Source organism: Camponotus vicinus, unplaced genomic scaffold (genome assembly GCF_025532165.1).
Source record: "Camponotus vicinus isolate PSW18456_S1 unplaced genomic scaffold, iyCamVici1.0 SCAF_13, whole genome shotgun sequence".
Classification (NCBI taxonomy): domain Eukaryota; kingdom Metazoa; phylum Arthropoda; class Insecta; order Hymenoptera; family Formicidae; genus Camponotus; species Camponotus vicinus.
Genome location: NW_028141949.1, coordinates 2,858,680 through 2,883,173, shown reverse-complemented (window position 1 = coordinate 2,883,173; position 24,494 = coordinate 2,858,680). Strand labels below are relative to the sequence as shown.

At 34.4% G+C, this 24,494-nt stretch overlaps 2 protein-coding genes across 6 annotated transcripts in view; one reads left to right on the top strand and one right to left on the bottom strand.

The window, feature by feature from the left end:
• The window catches only part of LOC145964537 (uncharacterized), a 34,574-nt gene extending 16,285 nt beyond the window's left edge, over nt 1–18,289 (top strand). For all 5 annotated transcript variants that reach the window (XM_083087430.1, XM_083087428.1, XM_083087429.1 and 2 more), the window contains 4 exons: nt 12,018–12,254; nt 12,457–13,331; nt 13,506–13,788; nt 14,224–18,289. In XM_083087430.1, the coding sequence (XP_082943556.1) occupies nt 12,018–12,254; nt 12,457–13,331; nt 13,506–13,788; nt 14,224–14,414 (1,586 nt within the window). In that variant the 3' untranslated portion in view covers nt 14,415–18,289. The remainder of the gene's footprint in view (nt 1–12,017; nt 12,255–12,456; nt 13,332–13,505; nt 13,789–14,223) is intronic.
• Nucleotides 17,789–21,791, bottom strand: LOC145964542 (uncharacterized). The gene is made up of 4 exons (XM_083087439.1): nt 21,496–21,791; nt 20,265–20,492; nt 19,827–20,034; nt 17,789–19,715 (listed from the first exon to the last, which is right to left on the bottom strand). The coding sequence occupies exons 1-4, from the start codon at nt 21,563–21,565 to the stop codon at nt 19,184–19,186; spliced, it is 1,038 nt and encodes a 345-aa protein (XP_082943565.1). The 5' UTR covers nt 21,566–21,791; the 3' UTR covers nt 17,789–19,183.
• Nucleotides 21,792–24,494: the final 2,703 nt, after the last annotated feature.

Genomic DNA, 24,494 nt, shown 5'->3' with positions numbered 1-24,494 from the left:
TAAACATACGATATAAATTTATCGCTCGAGAACAATGCAATTTTATGGGATTAATATTGATTTATATAATTTATATATTTATATATTTTTCTCCAATTATAAATGAGAGAATCAAGTCCTTATATATGAGAGAGCTTTTTTATATTTAATATCTTTTATTCGGGAAAAGAGAAACACTTTTGTGAATATATCTCTTTCCCATGGAAACTTCCAAAATTCTCTCTTCCAAAGCCGAATTGCTTTAAACATACGATATAAATTTATCGCTCAAGAACAATGCAATTTTATGGGATTAATATCGATTTATATAATTTATATATTTTTATATATTTTTCTCCAATTATAAATGAGAGAATCAAGTCCTTATATATGAGAGAGCTCTTTTATATTTAATATCTTTTATTCGGGAAAAGAGAAACACTTTTGTGAATATATCTTTTTCCCATGGAAACTTCCAAAATTCTCTCTTCCATAACCGAATTGCTTTAAACATACGATATAAATTTATCGCTCGAGAACAATGCAATTTTATGGGATTAATATTGATTTATATAATTTATATATTTATATATTTTTTTCAATTATAAATGAGAGAAATAAGTCCTTATATATGAGAGAGCTTTTTTATATTTAATATCTTTTATTCGGGAAAAGAGAAACACTTTTGTGAATATATCTTTTTCCCACGGAAACTTCCAAAATTCTCTCTTCCAAAGCCGAATTGCTTTGATAAAATATCGTGCTTTCACATATTACACGGATCGCCAGTTGTCGTCACCGAATTATACCGCAGACCGACAAATTGCTGTGGCGGTTATAATTCAATTCAGCGGTGTGGTCGGAGCGGTCAAGAGGGGGGTGAGAGAGGCAGGGGTACCAAATTATTGCTTATGGAATTCCTGCGGCGATATGTCCGCAACGTAATGGCGAAATTCCGGGAAGGCGGTGACATTCTCATGGGAAGGGAGATATATGCACGTGTGTCTTCGTCTCGCGTCGCATTGTCATCGTTGCACAGTGACATTTCACCGATGGGACTCCAACGCTCATCGAGCGGTCACGCAACGAGATGTCGGAGCGCGACGCTAGAGATGATAGTTCGCGGATTATAAATGACGTGTCTCGCATCGTACGAAAGAATGACGGAAGATTACTTAATCATCCGATAATTGAAGCTTTCCGAAACTACCTATTGTCGGCGATCATTAACGGTACTAAATTTTTTTTTCTTTTCCGTTGTCAGGAAGATCCGGATGAACTAATTAAGTTAGTGTTTTGCATACTGTAAACTTGCGTGGAAGTTTAATTTTTTACGTTGTTGGATAATTGTAAATTTTACGAATTCAAATGGAAGATACTAACAATACAAGAAAAAGCTCTTGATAATTTTCTCTTATTTAATTAGGCATAATTGATTAATTCAGCGAAAGTCTCGTACTTTATGTCGCTATGTGTTAAATATAACATACAGAGAAGTTTCTGAGAATTTTCGCTTAATTAGAGACGGCTTAAAATTAATAATGTCAGTTACTAATTATTTAATTGGACTAATTATCTTATTTCCAATATTAATTTGATTATATTCATTTATATATTTTATTTAAATAAAAGGACATTTGGGAGAATGAAAAGAAGAAAGAACCGAAAAAGAAAAGGGTAACATACGATTGCACTCAATCAGGTTTGCAACATTTTACAGCGGTTCTCAGCAGTTCCCGCAGCGTTTATTCGCTAAGGAAGTTTGCGGTTTCTTTCAGTCATACAAAAGTTGTTCAGTTAACGGAAATATATGGACCGGATGTTCGAACGGTAGTTTCCTGATTGAAATTCGATGTAAAGATACAACTTCCTTCAGCGAACGTTGACACTATCGATCATCGCTTATTCATGATTGCATGGACGCTTAAGCATCACTGCTTATAATGCCTCGTGTTAATGATCGGAGAAATGTCGTCTAATTAATACTTTATATAAGTCGACGCGCATAACTTTAAAATTTGCATATCAAATATTTTTGAATATTTAGAAAATTATATTCATTTCATGTATTTATGTACATGATGCACATTATACATTCTTAATTAATAATTATCATTTATTAATAATTAGTATAAAAATAATATAACTCTACAATCAAGTATTTTTATGTTAATAATATTTATTAATTATTTTAATAAAATAATTATGAAATATTATTAATATAAAAATATTTGTAGAGTTATATATATTATTCTTATACTAATTATTATTCTTATATTGATAAATTAATATGAATTATAATTAATGTATACGTATATATTCATAATTAATAATTGTATCGTATATAATAATTTAATAATTAAATAATAATTAAATAATTTAATATATTTAATACTTTAATATTTAATTATATATACATACGAGATAATATTTAATTATATATATATATGAAAGATACAATAAAACTCGCGTAATAAAAAATACATAATAGACGTCTAGAAACATTAATTTTCGTCATTGTAATGGAGATAAGTTGAACAACTGTCAAAAGTCATTCACGTCATGGTGTACCCGCTGTACCCCATAATTCGCGTACATATTACTAAGTGCGTTCGCATTTTCTCACGTATCTCTTAACAGAAGAATACCTGCCGGAATATAAAAGCCAGCGTGCGCTGAACGTAATTTATTTTCTGCGGCATAATATACCGCGGATCCTTCAGTTTCCTCGTTCACTATTGCGCGATCTTTATTCATCTATTCATAGATGTTCGTTTCTATGGTTGGTAGAAACCATACAAGCCAGTAGTTTCCGCCCTTTACGTTTCGTCGAGTTTATTGACTCACACAATTTCTTTTGCGTATTTGCTTCACATCTTTGCCGAGTACTTACTTTTACAATCTCCCTGTCCGTCGATGTTTAATTATCTATTCATCTATTCTATATATATATATATATATATAATTCGTACTCATAGATATTTGTTTTATCTCTTGTACAGTTTTCGCCTATGATACAATTTGCATTTGCATTTTTATTTCTTATTATCTTTAACTTCTATCCTTGATTTCCTCGATTTACGAGGCGCTCTCGTGTATTCTTCCGACAGAACTACACTCTCTTCATTTTTTCCCCAGCTTAAGACACGATTTACAATCGTTGAGCCATGAAGACTCGATGTACTTCTTTAAGGAAGCTCTATCAGAAAGATTTTTTTTTAACATTTCTTTATTTGCAAACACCACATTTGAAGAACCACAAATGATCCGGTAACGGTAATCCTTACCAGAGAACGGATGTTAGATATTTTTTCTTGGACATAAACATTATATGCGTGTGACCTTGAGTGCAAGAACGAACGCGATGTTACGCGAATACATGGAAATAATTTCGCCCATAGTTCCAATGGAATTGCGAAGCGAGTTAGCTCACGATGACCACCATCCGCCATTACGTCGGTTCCAGTTACTTTGTTAGAAACACTCAAGATAATTCTATATAATTTGCTATTTTTTTTCTCTTCTTTCTTTGATCTCTTGATTGTTATTTTTTTCTCATTTTCTCTCAGATATAATTAATTTTCAATTCAGTGAAGCGTGAATTAAATTCTGTCAATACTTTATTGGTTATTTATAAATTTGCTTGATATTAATTACATTAATAATATTAATTTTGTTAAATATTATCTGAGTTATAATTCAGATATTAATGATATTTGCGGCTTCAGTTACTTTGTTAAAAACGTTCAAGACAGCTTTGTCTAGTTTACTCTATTTTTTTTCTTTTCTATAAAATATATTTTATTTTCAATTTAGTAAAATTCTTGCATCCAAGTTGCAAAGATCTGGATAATCATTTAATTTCTGGATCATAAAGCCACGTTGCAAAAGATCACCCTCGTGCAGAAGCAAGCTAACCCACCCGAAATAGCGACAATACACATGGACGATCGCGTAATCGCGGGAGCGTCGGCGCCGAGGTTGAGAACTCGCATAATTGGAGTCAACGATGCGTATCGTGCGGCCTCGGCCATTGTCTGCATACAGTTACTCGATTATACCGCGGACACGTTTCGAACAATTCGCACCGTCGACAAAAGTACGCGCTAAAATGTCGCGCCTCGTCGTTATATTACGCACGATGAAATATTGGAAGCTTTTTATTAACCGAGAAAGGACACGACAATAATTCTCGGCTTCTCGAGGGGTAGTAATGACGAATTTGCATAAGAGTACGAGACAGTTTGTACAAGTCGCTCGTTGTTCAACCGAGGATTCTGCTGATATGTTCTCGTAAAAGAGAGATGTACGGTTGAAAAGAATTAATAGAAGTCATATATTTCGAAGACGAGTTTTTGCGTTTCTTCGTTTTCAAAGAGAAGAAACTTTATTTGTTCATTATTATTTACGCACTTCTATCTTGCTTACGCTTTCATGATGCAAAATGATCGTAAATACATTTCTTTTAGGATGCTAATGTTCGTTTTATTGCTTATAACTGTCATTTTTATGTAAATATTGATCTGAATTAATTTGCATAATTGCGATCTCAGTTTCTCTGCAACCATTTTATGGCGCACACGTGCGTATCTTAATAGGCCGATAATGCTTGAACCTTTACTAAAAATTGTTCTTAGTGCGAGTTGCGTCTTGAAGCAGGGATGCGATCCCCGCTGATTCAGCTATTTCATGTGCATCCTGGCGAACCTGAACATGATATATAGCGATACTATTATCAGTAACACGGAGCAACGTACCGACTCCGACGCGCGTCATTGACCTTGCTCGAAATAAAAATACACGAGCAAATTATGCCGCTTTTCGAACGTGAGTTTAGAAGAGCTTTATTACGTTGTCATCGTGTCGTTGTCATCGGAAACGATGACGCAACGCTATCGTGACCAGGGATGAATTTAACCCGAATGAGAGATCTCTTGGGAACGTGAGTAATAGTCTTACTTTTATAATAAAATACGCTCTAGTATATTAGTATATCATAAAATTTTATGTCAATTCTATATTATTCTGTAATCTCTAGAATTATTTTCTAATATTTCTTTTTCCCTTAATTATATAAATTAAAGAAGAGTATACATGGTAAAGTTGATAATTTTAAAAATATTATATGTAATGTTTTTTAATAAAAATATTTTATAATTTTATAATATGTAATTTAAAATATTAATATATGATAATTTAATATTATTAATATAATATTATAATTAAAAAAAAAATTCAATTTAAACCTTGCCATACTATACATTTATATTATTTTCTGACACTTATTAATTTTCCTCGCCCATTATACTCGTCCATTATACAATTCTCGCTAAATATACAATGTGTTCAAATTTATAATATTTGTAATACTGTTCATAAAATTATAACAGTCATAAGATATGATATAATTAAAAAAAATTATATGACTGTTATAATTTTATGAACAACAGTATTATACAAATATTATAAATTTGAATACTTGTATAACTTTTCAAATTATAACAATTTCATCTCAACTTTTTTCATTTTTTTTTTTTTGAGAAAGAAGAGAAAGAGAAACCTTGAAGATTCACTTCCAGAAGCTTGAAGTGCATCATTCATTGCACCTTCTCATTCCATTCTGAACATTTCTGGAATTGGTCGAGAGTGCTACTTATACGGTGTGCCGTTTACGCATTCCTCTTTCTTTCTCTCGGTAGTCTACTACGTGGTTCCAGCTGCAACTGGAAGGCCCCTTTTCCGCTTCATTCCCCGTCACGCATGTCCCCGTCTTTCTTCCTCTTCAAGCAAAGTTCTTCAGCTCTTTTCTATGTGCTAATGTGTACTAGAAGAATGCTCGTGCTCCCGAATGTCCGATCACAGACAAAGCTAAGTGTTATTTTACAAGTTTAATAATTATTAACGTCTAATTGTAAAACCGCAATCGGACGATGGAAGTTCTACCTCGAACGAATCGCTTTTTGTGCTTAAACTGTGCCCTGTTGTTCTGATTGATTTTTAATTTTGCGACAGCGTTTAATTGATACATTTAATTGTCTGATAATTTAATCGCCGTTGTATGTAAAACTATTTTTCTTGTCATATAAATTTCAGATCAGAACGAAATTATAGATGTTAAATGTTACATTTCCGGCAATAAGTGAATTTAAAAACCAGAAAAAAGCAATGTTTGCAGTGCTCATAAATACACATTTATTATGTGGCATACATAATAAAGCTTTGTTCCAGCAACATTTCGATTCGGAAAATGTTATTCTTTAAACTTAAATTTTTCTTTTAAATTAAATTTTAAGTGAAAATAGTTACATTCTTGAAGATCTTAATCTAATAAATATTTTTTACCAGAAGAATTTTTAATAATAATACTACATTTATAAAGATTTGAGATAAGCATATGTACGCTTATATTTTTTATTCGCGTCAAGTTAACGGAAATTATTTTGAACATTTAATCGAAATAAATAATTAAATTATGTTTAAAATACGATATTTTTAATTTAACTGAAATAAATAATTAAATTATGTTTAAAATACGATATTTTTGGGTTGAAAAAATTATTGTGATACATACATATATATTATTATAATATATATTATTAAATTATATATAATATATATTATTATTAAATTTAATATATATTATTATTAAATTTAAATTTAATTAGATTTACAAAATACAGATAATAATTTGTAAAATATAATTGCGCTTCTCTTTCACATACAAGAACCGTATTAACTGTACGTAAGAAAGTTTCATATCAGAAAATAAAAATATAAGAAATAAAAATAAAAATAAAAATCTCTTAAAATAGGTCTCAGAATCGCAAAGAATGAATCCAATAATAAATGACTTTTGACGTTCTATGGCGACGCAAATTCTTGTCGAGAGCGGCCACTTACTTCGAATGTACTATAGGGATCGGGGCCCCCGAGACACAATGAGCAATAGAAGAAATATTCTTCGGGCTTGACCTCACGCACGGCGAGTCACTTAAGTCACCCATACTTACATATATCCGCGCTCTTGCGAACGCGCACGTGCTGTTGCGTATGCGTGCGTGCGTGCGTATACTTACATGCGTGTCTCTTTAAAGCGTGTTTATCGTCGTTCGCTGACAGTCTTCGTCACTTTCGCGGCCGTGTTTGCTTATTTATATACGAGAGCCCCGTATATAAGACGATAAAATAGAGCGTTATTCGCATGCGATAGTCTTCTTCTATGGGATTGATTATGTCGACGAATGATCTTCCGATGAAAGAAATGAAAGGGAATTGCATGTGTGCGTGAACTATTTGGATGAAAGAGAGACAGTTTTAAAAAATAGGTTGTATATAATATATCGAAAACTTTGCAAAAATATTTATTTAAAAAAATAAAAACTTACTATATAAATATAAATTTCATTTATAATTCACTTAAAATGAATTTATTAATCGTATATATTAATTTGCTATAACTTATTTACACTAAATTAAGTTCTTAATATAATATTAGATTTTTTATAAATATATGCAAATTAAAGGAGAATTAGATATACACATAGATTTTTTATAATTACTTTTCTTATTTTATTTCTTTCATTAGCTATTTTTATTTGTAATAATTTAAATTGTGGGTGTGAAAGAAAGAGAATAATGGAAATTGCCTGTAGTACATTTAATTATTTTCGAGTTGACTCTTGCTACGAGTGATTATTGCTATTCGAAAGTCGTTGCAATTTTTACGAAAGCGCGCATGTCTACTTTCATGTACGTATTTGTGCATAAAGGACACGTTCACATTATCGTGGAGAATAATATCCTGCCCTGACCATGAGGTACACGAATGCAATTGTACATAGGGTGTGCACGCAGCCGTGATGTACATCAGGAGACATGTATGTGTGTATGTACAGATGCACGAAATATATGTATGTGAGTGAGACCGCTCTACACACACTGAAAAGTTCCCATAATCAGTACATAATTTGTCTACAATCGTGTACACGGTGACTCGTTTAAAAAAAGACTATATCTCTCTTCAATTTTCTCTGAAATTTTTAAAATTTTTATAATCAAATTTTAGATCAAAATTTTGAGGTTGAATTAAAAAATGAGAAGTATAATATTTTGTTATTTGATTAAAATTCTAAACGCAATTCTTGTGAGGCAATCTCCAAAGAATCAATCATTTATAAAATTACAAAATTATTCATTTATTTTATTTATATTTAAAAATAATCATTTGCATACATTTTTTTTTCAAGTATCGAAGTATTTGTCAATATATTGTAGACAAGATTATCGAATATTTGATGAAGAATATTAAAATCTTTACAATATATTAATTTCTTATTTTAAAACATTTAATTCAATTTTGGGATTTTATGAGAATCCCTTCAATTTCAATTTTCTTCAATTTTTCTTTGGTGTCACCGTGTATGCACAGGTACCAAGTGTTGCGCACGTGTGGCACGCACACGCGTGTGACGCCTTGTATACGGCAACGTGAGGACCGAGAGTGGCCTTTCAGTCTGCGCCGAGACCGCGCACGGTATAGATCCTGCAATTTTCAAAACGGACACTTCGTTGCCGATCATTGCGGAAAACGGAGTTGCGCGCGAATCATCGCGAGGAAATTTATCTCACGTCGCCGAAGAGATCGTGGGACGATCGACGATCGTGACCGGGGATCGATCGGTGATTCTTCCGCGAGACAAAATGTTGGCTTACATCATCGGCTTTTTCTACTTTTACGCCGAATTACTGCGCCTGGAGCTGCAGATGATAATACACCCGGACGAGTACAAACTTTCCAAGTTTGTATTGTGAGAAGGTGCATTATACTTGCCGAGTCTTGAAAGAAATGGCATCGGGGAAGGAGGAATTATTTTTTGCGAAGAAAAATTGCGTCAAGATTGGGAAAATTATTCTACATTCCTGAGAATACACAAACTTTTCAAATTTATATCGTGAAAGGGAAAATCATCTGCGAGGGAAATAGTACAAAAATGAAAGAGATAATCCAATGGAAAATTGTGTAGATGCGAAGAAGATGTCTGCGGATACAAGCTTTTTAAATTTATATTAAATTGAAGAGAAAATGAAATGTGATAAGTGGTCTTTGGAAAGAATAATATCATAAAAAATGGCAGGGAAAATAATTATTTGCATTTGGAGGAATATATATTCATCAACCTCTCTTTTATTGAGGAAAGATCATCCAAATACAAACTCGTCACATGAAGGATATTCACTTAGATTCGAATTAGAATCAACCTTTTAATTTCAAAGATGGTATGAAGAGAAAAATATATAATTATACACATGTAGGCAAAATTATGTCAAGTCTTATTTTGAGGAGAAATTATTTTTAAATTCATTCTAAATTCCACAGAATTCTGCGGTCTCTTTGATCATGTGTAAAGGATGTTGTCGAGACAGGAGAGATTGAAATTTTCGACGATAATATCTGCAACGACAAAGCTTTTTCCGCACTTCGTACAACCGACACTAATTTGCATGGAACATCGCGATGCCGGCAAATGTAAATTAATGCAACATTCCCCTTAAGCCTCTATTAATGGAGTTGACTTGTTCCGGAATTAAACGTCTTATCGAGATGTCGGATTAAGCTATCTTGGAGATAAGAGCGTATATAATATGGTGACGGTAATAATGTGAATTAAATAAACATAAACAATGTCCAATGAAGATTACTATAATTGTATTTAATTTATTCACCTTCTTTCATCGATTGGGACTGATAAACTGTTAAAATGCTAAATATACAATATAAATAATTTTTATAGAAATTTAATTCTGTATAAGACTGTATAAGATTACATAATTTCATATATCAGATATACCTTGCTATGGTAAGATTTCCTGATATCGGAAAAAAATTTGATGAATACACTCCACACAACTTCATCTCCAATCGTATTTATTGTGTTGCTTTTTGAGATAAGATTAGAACGTTTCAGAATTGAAAGAGAGATTCTACGAGTTATATCTCATTCCAAACTATGTATGTTCATTTTATAAAATATTCCAGGAATTTGCTAAGACATATACAATGTATATACAAGTTCCACGTATGAGACTTCATTCCTCAGAGAAAGATATCCGATAGCTATTTCATAAAAGTTTCTGAAGATTCCTTCAATCGACTTGATATCATTGTCGTAAAAAAATTCTGAAGGTAATGCGAAAATCACGCCGAGCAATATCGACATAATTTAACATAATTTCGCACTGACGTTGACGAAAGCAAACTAGACAGATTCACCTGGGTACACGGGTCTTACGTATACGCAAGGTGATTTAAAGAGAGTGCAATCGACGAGCGCAACATCCGGTCGACGCGGCGAAAAAGGCCTCGGTAGAGTCAGACGCATCCGGAGAGATACGAGAAGTGAAAGTGCGTTTCATACAGGATGACGGAAACCCCGTTGCCGGGATAAGCGCAGCCGGCGTCGGTGGTCGACGCATCAGTGCGTCGCAGCGACGAGCGCCGGACACTCCCCAGTATCATCGCGCCTCGGACGACGATCGAAAATAACACGCGAACTTGATTGCCGCATTAATTCTCCCGTGAACCCGACCCGATCCGACCTGATCGCGCGCCGTAAAGTTCGTCAAATCTGCTTCAATAATTCATGACACCGCGTGACGGATGCGCGGTGGGAGACGCGTTATGCTCCGGCTTTCTTCAAGGTTACCGTTCAAGGTGCGCCGAGACGGAAGAAGGAGGAAGAAGTGTTGAAATTGACGTCACTTCGCGGCTGATCTCATTGTTTTCCGGTCACGTGGATGCTACGGGGAGGATATGGAGACTATATTGAATTGTAATTACGGATTAGTGTTGTGATTGGACGCGTAGTTAGGCGGTATGAGGTGTGGGACGACGGAATGAGAAATTCTTGTAATTTACCTGACAAGAATACATCGCGACATGAGTGTTTTTAAATTGTTTTTCTTTTTGACAGTTTATAATAAAATATAGATTTTATTTAATTATTATTTTAGTATTCGATGATAGGTATTGAAATATAAAAATAAAAATAGACTTAAAAAATTTTAGAAAAAAAGATCTTATTTGTGTAATAACATTTAAAAAAAGATGAGCATTTATTCTATTCATTTGTCAATGACAAATTTAGAGAATAAAATTCTATTGGAAATGTGATTACTTTACTATATGCTTATTTTATGCTTTGTTATAATAAATTATAAAACATCTCATAAACATCGATTTTTTAACGATTATATCTTGATATATTTTTATATAGAATAATAAAGAGAATCGATTCATGTATAAAAAAACATGATTTTATTTTTAAAAAATCTTGAAAGTGTCCTTCAAATCTTGCGAATACTTGGAATATAATCGTGCAGACAAAATAGACTCTTTTGAAATTAATTGCAACAGTAATTTTAGTTAAAAGTAATCTTATCTTTAAAACATTTATTTTATAAAATATTCACTTTAGGATTTATTTAGACAGGTGGTAATTTTCAGTGACACTCCTCCTATATATTTTATCTTTATTTTATTTATTTATATTTATTGTTTATCGTGCATATTTTGTGAGATGCATTTTTTCAAGCGAAACATAGGAAAATTATTCATACGTATATATATGATAATATGATAACATTATCACTTTTGCTGAGTTAATTTTATTTTCGAATAATAACATGTTTGAGCAGCGACCAGTCTGTTTCATATCCATGCATAAGTCACCGCTCGCTCGGCGTTGTTTTAGTCTCGATAGTGTCCTATCGTTACCGTTACATTCATCCAAGCCGTGACGCGTCTTTTCGTCAGGCCCAACTCGTTATCTGCGTGTAAATAGAAAGATGTCGTGCCACCTCGTGTAGGGAAGAGATAAGTGTTTCCGGTCGTTAAAGCCTGACGACCGCCGGGCAGCGAAACACTTTTTTTTCTTTTTTTCTTTTTTAGAAATGATACTCAAGTGCATTTTCGAGTCGAGTGAGAAAATTAATGATCTTTATCCTTGAGCAAATCCTGAAGAATTTTATCTTCTTCTCAGACTTGAACCTGTGGAACAAGAGCATCAGTCAGCGCTGGCGGAAGCTGCGACGAAGATGCTCTGTGCAGGAGTCATCGGAGCCGCAGGAGGCGCTGATACAGGGTGGCGCGAATCACGGTGTCATACACGCGGTGAGGTCGACACCGGCCAGCAGAGAAGCTTCGCCGGCCGCGAAGAGTCTTCAGGATGGGAGCTCGTCGAAGAAACTGTTACAGACTAGTTCCTTGAGGCTGCCAGGTGAATTTGAATATTTTTAATCTTGAAAAAAATGCCCTTAATTTAAACCAGATTGATGTAGTACATTTCTATCTTCATTGAAATTAATTATTTATTTAAAATACAAAAATAAAAATTATTAAAATTAAAGTTAAATACTAAGAATGTACATTTTATATTATTTGGCTGCTTGATATTCTTACTTGAAAACGAATATTTACAGGCACGACGAAAGGAATCGCCGATATCCAGCATGTACTTCGCAGCAAGTTCAGCAAGATAAACGCTGGCATCAGGAAACGGAAGGCTCTCAGCGTGACGGAGGTGTTTCCCCCGCAAAAGGACAATGCCTCAAATTTTTACGTGCCAAGTCCAATCACCTCATCGTCATCCAATCAGACTTTTGAGGAGAATCGATATGACTCGAGCGAGCCTACGTCCCTTCCGCCCTATCCCTTTCACGACAATCTGGAGACCCTGACAGAGAGCAGCGTTCCAAACTCACCTCACTGCACTGGTCCTCTTACTGGCAACGGCAACGCTTTCACTTACTCCCAGGATAGCTACGAGCAGAAAGATCTCTACGAGAATGTGATGTTCTCGAGGTCCTCGCCGTCGTCCTGTTGCCCGAGGACTCGTCCCATTCTTCAACGCAGCAATTCAGAAAACCGCGATGCCAGTGTGCACGATCATTCTTATGAGAACGTACGTTTTCAGCGTCAAAGCGGTCATGATTTCTCGGGCAGTCCTTATGCGGGAAGACATCTGGCCAGAAGCAATTCCGAAACTAGAGAGCACTCGTACGAGAACATGCACTTCCAGAAGACCCTTAAGACCAAGAATCAGTCGGAGTCATCGTTCGAGGAGATACATATACCCAGAGTTACACCGAGGAAGAGGTCCACTGACTTCAAGGTTGGCGGACAGGTGAACAATTACACGGGCGAGGCATTGAATATCAATGGTGGTAACAAAGATGAGGCACCATGCAGTCTGGGTGCTGACAGGAGTCCTGGGAAGAGGAATCCGAGAAGACTCAATAGCAGAAGCGTCGCGAATATTCCTAGCTCTTCGGGCGTGAACTTGAAGACTTGGCAAGTGAGTACATCATCATCTCAATCATTTTTTTTTAAACTTAATTTAGCATATATTTTAAAAGTAATAAATGTAGAGAAAGAAAACTAGACAACTCGATGTATAAAAAATTCATCTGAAATTATTTTTTCTAAAGTTTTTGTTTCGATTAAAGACCACTTATCAATTTTATTCCAGGGTACTCAAGACGCAGATGAAGGCCTGAACACGGACTCGGAACTCGAAGACATTGATGAGGCTGCTGAAGGCGAGGAGTCACGTTTCTGTACCTTGCCGAGACCCGGCAAGAGCGGCGCATCCTTTACGATATTGACCGCTAGATTTTTCAAGGGTCCCGGGCACAAGGTACTCGGCTTCAGTATCGTCGGTGGAACCGACAGTCCTCGTGGAAATATGGGGATCTATGTGAAAACCGTTTTTCCCAATGGCCAAGCCGCCGATCTAGGTGTTGTTAAGGAAGGTAAATTCATGTTCAATACATTAAACTTATTTGTTTATTTCTTTCTTGATTTTAATCAATCAAAATAAGAATATTTTTATGAGATGATTTTTTTACAATAATATTTTTCTCTTTTTTCTTCAATTTTTATTTCAATTATATCATCCCTGCTCTTTGACGATATATATATTTGATTTAATTTATGTATTTGAAATGTTTTTGAGTTAATTTTTAATAAAAAGCGTTACATAAAACTTTGTTTCTGAAAATTCAATTTATAAATTATAATAATTTTTTAATAAAATTGATTATATTTTTAAATCATTATATTAAAGAATTACGCTCTTTGACGATATTTAAAGATTCTTGGATTATAATTCTATCGTTTTATAACATTTTTATATATATTATATTAGCACATTCAAACGCGATATTTAAAATTTTCTATGTTTGTAGGGGACGAAATTTTATCGATAAATTCGAAACCCCTTCACGGTATGACCCATGCCGAGGCTATTGCTGAATTTAAGTCCGTGAAGGCTGGGGACGTTGTCCTGCACGTAGGACGTCGCGTGAATAAGAAGAAGAGAGAATCCTTGACTCTGGCTCCGGTTAATCCTCCCGCTCCGAGACAACCCGTCAAGTGAATTCGCGTAAAAATCACAACGACAAATAATTTTCCTCTGCCGTACTTTCGTACACTTAATCTCTTTCATATTTCATGAATATTCATAATATAGCAATATCGATAATTATTGCTGGCAATAATACGCGATAAATCGAGGTTTATCATAAGCCACTTTTATTTTCTTAATTCTTATTTTGTGAGACAAAAATATGTTCAATTTCTACATTCCAAATTATAATTTTATTTTTATTTATAGTTTTATTTTTTTCACATAGAATTAAATTTTTCTTACTGAAGAAGATTGCAAAATTTGACGCATTAAGAAAAAATGGAAGTTGAAAAAGTGCAGTTGAAAAAAATGGATTTATGCTTGTCTCACATCTTCGGGATTAAGATTTTGAAGGCGGGATGATAAAATTACCAGCTCATTTTTGCATCTGTGGTAAGTTTCAATGAAATTATCAAGAGATATTCGTAAATATTTAAAACAAGGAACTTGCCAGGACAACGAAAAGCGCTTACGATCACGAATCAAGGCATTATCAAGAGACTTCCGTTTCACTATATCGATATAAGAATGATACAAAACTGATGATCGCTCATAAAGAAAGCGAGTTGGTAATAAGCAATGTGTCTGACCTCACATAATCAAACGGTGAAGCGGATGCTGTCAAATCAAAAAGCATTTTATCGTACAACGTGACCGATATCTGTTCGGTTACCTCCCATATATATATATCAAATATTAATATTTATCGATAACTCATAATCATCGTCTAATACTATCTAAAATTACTAGACATATTTTGATGTAACGAAGAATCGTTCAAGCTTTCGACTCGCGCGCACGATCGCGTTTTCTCATGTTTATTCATACCGATATACACGAATAGAAAATAGATGAATCGAACGAATAAATCGAGAGGAATTTTTACGAAATATTATACCTATCGAATATACTATGCAACGAAGTCCTCCAATTAGTGTGATTAATAGACGATTTATTTTTGTAAAACGAAAAAAAGTAATCTGCGATTTTTGTACGATTATTAATGATGAGTGAAACGACATTTATTAATTGACATGTGTGTAAAAATCAACGAAATGAACGAAATTGATCGAGGTATCAGTTTTACGACGAGAATTATTTCTAATGACCTGATCGAGAGTTATACGCGTATGCCTGATTCGCGAAAGCTTAATTTTATGAAGGAGAAAAATGTGCAGAGATGATGCAAAAAGGGGACAGTCAAATCTTTTGTTAAATTCTTTATTAAATTTCTTATTAAATAATTCAAAATAATAATAATGAGTTGATTTTTTCGTATCAGATCATTTTTATATAACTATTACTATACAAATGCTTGAGAAATTTGATTAAAGATAGAAGGAGAGAGATATCCTTTGTTGATCATTTTTTAATATTATCTACATTTTTTTTCTTTACACAAGTTCTTGCAATTAGGCATACGATATTCAGGAATGTTATTTGCAGAGTTAAGGAACAGATTTAATTTCTAACCGTAGACTAACGAGACGCCCAAAGATGAAGCCCAAAAAATATTTTTACTACAAAGACGAAAAACACGTATATAGAGAAAAGCGGCATATCTATATATTATATATATTATACATATACACATATATATTTTCATCGAAACACGTGTTTACTTTAAATGGAAGCAACATTATTAGCATCTAGTCGATTTGTAATATTTTCTTTTGAAGACTTTTTTATGATTGCGATGACGAAAAAAAACGCAAAAAAGTAGTTTTTATATATAAATATATACGGTGATACACAGATATATTTCTTATATCGATTTTTCAAGGTAACGAATTGTATAATCAATTAATAATAATGATTAGTATTTAGAATTGCTGCTAATCCGACGATGCTACATTGCGAATGTAAGGTATGCTCTGCAGAATAAATGAGAACATTTAATTTCGGAAATATCTCTTCCACTTATTAATAAGTATAAGAGTTTTAATGAGAGAATAAATACTTATAATATAGAAGCAAAAGATAAGATTAAATTTTCTGAAATGGCGTTTGTCAGAAATTCGACATTCTACTTTAAATAATTTGTATATACTTATTTTGTTTTAAGGATGATGCACATTAATACACAATAATATATCCTAGTTTTTGATATCAGTCAAATAAAATATTTTCGAGATATAAGAAAGTATATATACTTTTTATATAAAAAGATTATTTCTACAAAAATTAGCTAATGAAGAAATTGTTTCATTATCTTCATTTATTTTCTTCTTATATTTGATGATTATTTTAAAAAAGTTTCTAAAGAATAATTTAATCTGAATTAATCTATATGTGTGACTTAATTATTATTTTATATTTTTCAATATGTTTGATATTGTTTCGTGGCACGTGAGACGAAATTAGTTTCATTAGGTAGATTAGTTTTTTTTATTGACGATATTAAATGAAATAATAAAGAATTAACAAAAATTAAATTTATATGTAATAAAATTTAAAAAATTGTAAATTTATGGTTTTTAAAATATTTTTCTCATCTGATAAAAGTGATGAGCGATTTTTTAAAGTATGTAGATTGAATTAAATTAGCATAGTATCCGATTTAATTCGTTAAATCTCATTTTGTAGAAAGATCTCTTTAGTCTCTTTAGAAAACAGACTAATTTTGTAAAAATTTTGTTAATTATTGTCTAATTATTGTCAAATTTATTGTTTTAAAGAACTTGCTTTTTCATAAATATTGTAAAAAAAATTTTATCTGATTGCGATATCTTAAACTAGGATTATTATACTATATATATATATACAAAATCAGAATTAGTGATAATGTCGAAATCATGTATGACAAGTTGGTGACAATTTTTATACGAAAAGTTTTGTTTATACATTTAAATCATTTTTATTGCTAGACATAAGAGATAACTCGTATACATATGTATACAATTCCAAGACAACACAATGCAGCTATTCTTCGTCTTCCAAACTTCTTAATATCGAATTTTCTTAAATTGATTTTTTTCGGACCGTACGATCGTCGTTATATTAATTTAAGTCATGTGTGCATTTTATAAAACTATATAATTTAATTATTTACAAAAAGATGATATAGAATACAGATAAATTTATTTTTACGATACAGCTCTTTTGGTTACATTATTATTTAATATTAAAAAAAATAAACTTTGAATAATTATTATATTAATTCTCTAATAAAATTACTTTTAAAGAAGATTTTCAGAGAAATATTTTCATTGAAAGATACTTTCGGTTTATTTATATTTATTTTATTATGAAAAATGCTTTTCGAAGAAACAAGTTCTCAAGCGTCTTTTATTCCTGTGTTTATTTTAAAAATAAATATGCACGGGCTCGTTTATTTATGGTGTTAAAAATAATTTTGCGAAAAAGGATTAAATAAACAAAGAAATCCCTCGTCAATCAATTTTATTCAACACTTAAACTACATAAATAGTGTGCGAAAGTATATAATTTACTCTAGTATCGAATTGAAAGAGAATTCGGGCATAAAAATTACGTGCGCTTTCGAAGAATAATGAAGGAACCACATTAACTTCTTATCTCACGTTCTGTATATTTTAATTTATAGTATTAATTAGAAAACGCCACACGCGAAATAACGGAAGAGTGAGATTATATCGTGATGCAATCGATTGCGTTGGCACACGCTCATGTAATTATTCTTTTTTCGCTGAAGTCTCTGTGTATATCGTTTTTTGAATATAAACGACTTGTACGGTCTGTAGCAAATGAGTACAAGTGCAATTATAATTTTTGCATGTATGTACACAGGCGGCACAAAAATTTCCATACTCTTGATATGCGCGAAAAAGAAACGAAGAAATAAATAATATAATGCATAGTAAAAACACTTGTGTTGCTTATATTTATTGAACAACATTTTTATTGAAATTCTAAATGTCGTCGTGTGATTTTTATTCTTCCTCTCTAGTTTTAAGATAAATAAATCGCAAATTAGCGCGATTCTGGTCAGCTATTTTTCACTAAAACCGAATTGAACATATGTTTAATCGAGAATTTGTGAATAATTATTGAAGGTTGATATCGTCCCGAGAGCAAGGACGATTTTCAAGTGAAATCGGGAACAAACGTGATCACAAACACGGGAGATCATACTGACGAAGCTGGGCAAGTATAAATACAGTTTTTGCGAAATCAAAACGCATGTGCGATATATCGGAGTAACGCTCGTCAATGTATTAGTTCATAGTTAAGAAAAAGATTAGTACATATGGGATGAAATAATATTGCAAAAACAAACCGCGCATCAAAGTGAAAAAGAATCGCAGAAGAATTGCATAACTTAAAGTTTGTGAATTATTTTCCCATCAAGCAACAATCAATAAAAATAATCTTACGTGTAGTCTGATAATAAAAAGAACGGAATTTTATTTCTTTATTTTTATCAATCAAATAACGATATTAATTATTCCTTCAAGATGTCTATAGATGCTTTTATCAGTTTAATTGTTTCTGATTGACAATCCTTTCTATATTTGCGCAGATTAACATTCTACCGCTATTACATTAGAGTTAAGTTACAAAATATTATCACGATCATAATCCTGAAGATTGAATTATCGGTGGCTACCTGTAGCCTTTGACGAACAATAGCGACGATCTTCTTCTCGTCAGCCCAGCTCCGCGTGCATACGTACAAGTATAATCTATGTGCGGCATCCTAAAGCTCTAAAGAAGGCGTCGTGGGCGATCAGTTCCCCGCGACGACCGAGTTCAACACGTCAGATCTCATTGACGTGCTGGTGAATATTGTACGCCCTTCCTCCTCTCCTCGACTCCTTCGGCACCACGACCCGATGCTGCGGTGCAGCAACCTCCGCTTCGAGTTTCCTTTTGGCCTCCTCGGTCGCGTTCCTCTCGGTCAACAAGTCGGTCGGTTTGGAATAGACGAAGGTGGTCTCCATGCCGTTGGACTGTCCGATGGTAGCCGAGCCCTTCAGAATGTTGTCCTGGGCGCTCAACAGCTGTTTGAATCGCTCGTCGCTCTTCTCGTTCTGAATGTCCGCCATATTTCGGGCCGATCTCGAAGAATCGGCTCGTTGTTGGTGACCTTGTTGATGACCTTGTTGCGAGAGTCCATTCTCCTTGTTCGTCAGATTCAGCTTCGGATTGAGATTGAGACCCAGCCATTGAGTAAACAGTGCGATACCATGCTCGGCGCTGGCTGACACTGCGGCGATTAGCTCATCGGTATTCAAGCCGTCGTCCTCATCGTCCGTAGTGTCAGGTACGGATTCCGTCGTCTCCGTGATGCTGCGCGGGATTTGTTAGAAGAGAAAGAAAGGAAATTTTGCTGAGATTAATCGTGCGTCATATATTCGCGTACGCACTTCCGAAGAATATTATAGAGGTATTTCTACTTACGCGGGCATTTCTATCTGCCGGACGCCGTGGTAAAAATTGAAGCACCCCATATGGTATGTGGCTAGCTCCCTGTCCAACAGAACCGGCTCGATCGCTATGCAACCGTCGTAGCCACCGATTTCGGCTTGCTTCATCGACGTGAATCTCGCGCAGATTTGCGCCACGTCTAACAAGAGGTTCATGCATGTCGGTTTATTGGCCGCGTTCGCTGCAAAAGTGCGGACATTGAAGATTGAAAACTTAATTATCGATAGAAAGTGAAAAATATAAAGATCGAAAAGAAAGATACATCATTTCAATTTGACTTCAATTTTCAAATTAACGAGTATAATTTATGGATTGATAACTCGGTTGCATTTGAATAAAATTTGACATTCAATGTAAACATAGAAGAACATTACTATTGTAATTATTGTTATAATATTTTTGACTACTTGCCGATTTTTATCGTCGCATTGTGAACGGGATTATCGCGATAGGTCAAGTTTAGAGTCACATTCTGCTCCTTCTGTCTGAGATTGATGCAAACCGGGCCACCTATATCGATCGCGGCTGTCAGATTCAGGTCGACGCAGCAGAGACAACCGGAAGTCTGGCACAGGCACTTGGGCTGCGACGTAGTCGATCTCGCTTCGATCTCCGGCAGGTCCCACGAGAGCAGGGTCTCTGCGGGCAGAAGACACGTGGCGGGTGCATGTGGTACAAGAGATAAGAAACGCCGCGCGCGGCCAGAGAAACTCGGTGCAGAGAAATCGGAACGAAACGAAAGTCGCCGTCGATCGAAAGTCAAATGGAAGCCGAATTTCTACGCGCGTTTCACTGCGCCGTAAAAGTTTGCTTTGGAATCTCTCTTTTTCTCTCTCTTTCTCTGTCTCTCTCTCTCTTAGCGATTGATTGACGAATCAGGCTGCGACAGCACTTATGCTCACAATAGATACGGGAAACTACATATTGGCTGTTAAGCATGTCAATGGGAATTTCTATTGGACTTTCTCGCCGGATGGAGGCGTTGAATGATAATTTTGAGAATAGTTCTTGTTACATTTCTTTTGAAGATAAAAATAAAATAATAAAATAAAGATAAAGAAGATTTAATGAGTGAAAATAAAATTTAAAAAAAATTTATTTTTATAATTATTATATATATCGTAAATTTTTATTATAATAAATTTATACGAAAAATAATTTTATTATTTATATTATAAAACGGAATATATATTAATTTAAAATTACACAGTATATATTTTAAACAAGATTTTTTTACGTAATCATAAATTGACAGTCAATATTTAAGATTATTAGAGATTTTAAGTATTGTGCAAAATAGATTTCTTTATAAAATTATGTCAATGAGCTTATTTTCTGACAACAGGAAAATATAAAATATAACTATATTTATCTTACAACAAATCACGCGATCTACAATATATATCTACGACACGCAAGATAAATTGAGCGATTTTTTATTTTCTACAAGAATAAAAAAGAACTGATTTTTGTAATTATCATATAATCGACCTCAAAATGAGCGTAATCGCGCCGATCAGAAAGCAAAGCACACGTGCACCCATTGTCCGGACGTTGAAGTCTCCGACGTCGACATTTCTACGCGAGTCTGAATTCTCGTACCAGCGTATTTAATCAAATTTCGTTCACAGTCCCAGCTCACCGAGCAATCCAGCGGACGCGACGACCACCAGCGTGATCATCAGCACCAAGATCGTAGCTCTCGTAGCCATGATGTTCTTCAAAATGACGTTTGTTCAAATCAAAACAGGCCGAGAGATCGGCGGTCCCTCAAGCAGCAAGATCTTGGATGATCAAGATCGCGACGGATACTTTCGCGCGGCCGGACGAATTCACTGACGCGCGCAACGGATGAGAAGGATCTTCGGAGATCCTGTCCGGCAAAGAAGAAGCTTAAATCTGGACACGGCGCCGGTCCCGCGGATGTCGGATCGCCGACCGGTTCGGCGGTCGGCATGAAAACAAGGGACAGGATTGGTCGGGTACGTCGAGACGGTGGGGCACCCTGGGACTGGGCATCGTCGACGCGACGCGATGCGACGCGACGAGGGGGCAAGGAACCTCATCTGGGTGACCGGGTGACCTCCTTCTTCTCCATCAGCTTGGTACCAGTGCGATGGGGACTCGGTTAATGGCGCCGCGCCTCTCCGCGACGTTCGTAGGGCTAGAAATGAGTGGACAAAGAACACTAGGCTACTCTTTGAGGATTGCCATCCCTAATTTTTTTCCTGAAGGAAGATCATCTTGGTGACAAGTTTTTCTATAGGATTGCCGGGAAGCTTTTAAATATATTTGTAATATTTATGAAATTTTGTCGAAAGGGGGAGAAGTAGAAATGTAGAGCTTCTCTTTGGAAATTTCTTTCAGGCATTGTCATCTCGGGCCATCTTCACGCTCTCGCGCATGATTCTTTACCGTGAAGGCGAACGTTCATTAAAGTGTCGCTGTCACAAATTTTCTGCGACAAGATCGGACTAAGATGGAGGGAAACATATTTTCAGTTCTTGAATAACCGTGTCAAGTTCGGCGAGGAACTTTTGTAAGATTAAATGTTCCACTTTCGAATTTAATTATCGACATTATATACCGACTTCTTGCTCCTCTCTAAGTTTCTACGCATTACTGCGCAAAATTTCCATAAATGCATAGGAACACTTTCCAGCAGGCTCAAAAAAGCTCTTCGCGCGTGAACGTTTTCTAATTTAATAACACGCCGCCGGGGATTTTTCTTCTTTTTTTTCCGCCGTCTCTCCTCTCGGTTTTCACCGTTTGAAAAAGAATCGCGATCGGCCGTCTATTGATTTGCTGTAAAATCACTTACGATTCCGGTCCATTACACTGCTTTCTTTTTTTCTCGAATGAATACGATTCGCGTGTGACTCCGAGATGAAAAACGGAGCAAAGTGTGTTCTGATGTGATTATTAAAAAAAGAACCAAGTAAAAGGATATTTTCTTTAAAACAGAAAACATCTTTAATAAATTTCGATTCATTATAACGCGAAAACACACCCTGTCCATTTAGAAGTAAAGGCATTTTTGTATATCAGGTATCGATTTAAAGGAAATAAAGATAGATGTGTGCTGTTCAGTTCAATAATTATTAAAATAAATCAATATAAATTATTTGAATTGTTTGAAGAAATTGAAGAAAGATTAAAATTTCTATTCTCAATTTTAAAAAATTCAGTACAAAAAGACCGCGATTTCTCCAAAGTTATGTAATTATATCGAAGGAAGCAATCTCCCCGAAGCGACTAGATATTTACTCTGTTGTCAATCATCGCCGGGAAATGACCATTGGTTAGATACTATAATTGCGTAAATAATCTCTTCACGTCACGAGACTTCAATATCACGAACACGCGATTACTCCGCCTTAATCGTCATGTAAATCTAATCGCGCTGGCAAGTGCGATTGCACGTCGGAATCGCTTCTTCACGTTTTTTCTTTGCCTATACAATTACGGAAGGAAATCGAAGGCACGCTGCGATCGATAATTATCGACAATTATTCCAGATTACGTAAAAACTCGTTGGTCCCTCGCATGCCAATCGAATGACCTACACGTCATTTGCCGATATTTTTAGGAAACTCCGAAGATCGAATCGTTATTCTCGAGACAGGGAAGTAATAGAGTCTATTTTGTTGATTTTAATGCGATTCAATTCAATCCAAGAAAACTATGCATTTGAAACGTCATAAAATTTTTTTTTAAATAAAGGTTTTTTTATTTTTATTCTGAGAAACGCTATTTGCTTTTAATTAGACATCTAATTAGAAGCTCTAATACTAATAGCGGTAGACGCCAGGCCATCGCTATCGATGGGCCAGGCGTCAAATAAACAAATATTAACCAAGGTAAACCACCATTCTTACTACTTTCTTCGACCCACTAACCGGAGAAAGGCCCCTCCTTAACCGCCAAAACACGAACGTGGATCGCTTCGAGAATTCCACGAGGGGCAAACGAACGAACAAGAGGCAGCATTAATTTCGCGCTGCACTCGTGTCGTTCTTTACGCGCGTTCTGGATATTTTTCCTCTTTCTTCTCTCGGACGAGACGAAACTTCCACGAAGGAGACTGAACGTGCATGAAAGTGGGTCTTCGGTTAGAATTTGTGTCGCGAACTCGTCGCGTCTTGCATGAGTTTATGGCTGCGTCGCCAATTGATTGTATCATTACGTAAAAATTGGAAAATACTTTGGAGAATTGAATTATAAGTTTGATTGATGATACATATATATGTATAATACTAGTTGCATTTGTTTCCATTATTCCAATTTTCTTTTTTACGATTTTTACTTTTTAATTAGACTATATCTATTTTTTTATACATATTATATTATTTTCTTTTATTTCATTCTATCATCTTCTATTTTATTTTATTTTGTTATTCTATTATATTCTATTTATTTTATTATAATCATAATAAAAAATTTAGTGTGCCTTTTAAAGATACTATATTAAAGAAGAAAAAGAAAGAGAGAAGAATCTAAGAAGACTTATTAGACAACGTGAATTATAACTTCTTTATTTGTTCATCTATAAAATTATTCCAATTAATCCAATATTATAAAAAATATCAAAAAGATTTAAATAGTTAATAGCAATTCCTCGAAATCTGCCTGTATAATAAT

What these genes read in the sequence shown, in the direction of transcription:
- LOC145964542 (XM_083087439.1), bottom strand. Translation starts at nt 21,565, where the DNA reads ATGGCTACGAGAGCTACGATCTTGGTGCTGATGATCACGCTGGTGGTC. An exon ending in CAATGCGACGATAAAAATCG is followed by an intron (nt 20,035 to 20,264) that starts GCAAGTAGTCAA and finishes GCACTTTTGCAG; the next exon opens with CGAACGCGGCCAATAAACCG. An exon ending in CGGCAGATAGAAATGCCCGC is followed by an intron (nt 19,716 to 19,826) that starts GTAAGTAGAAAT and finishes AATCCCGCGCAG; the next exon opens with CATCACGGAGACGACGGAAT.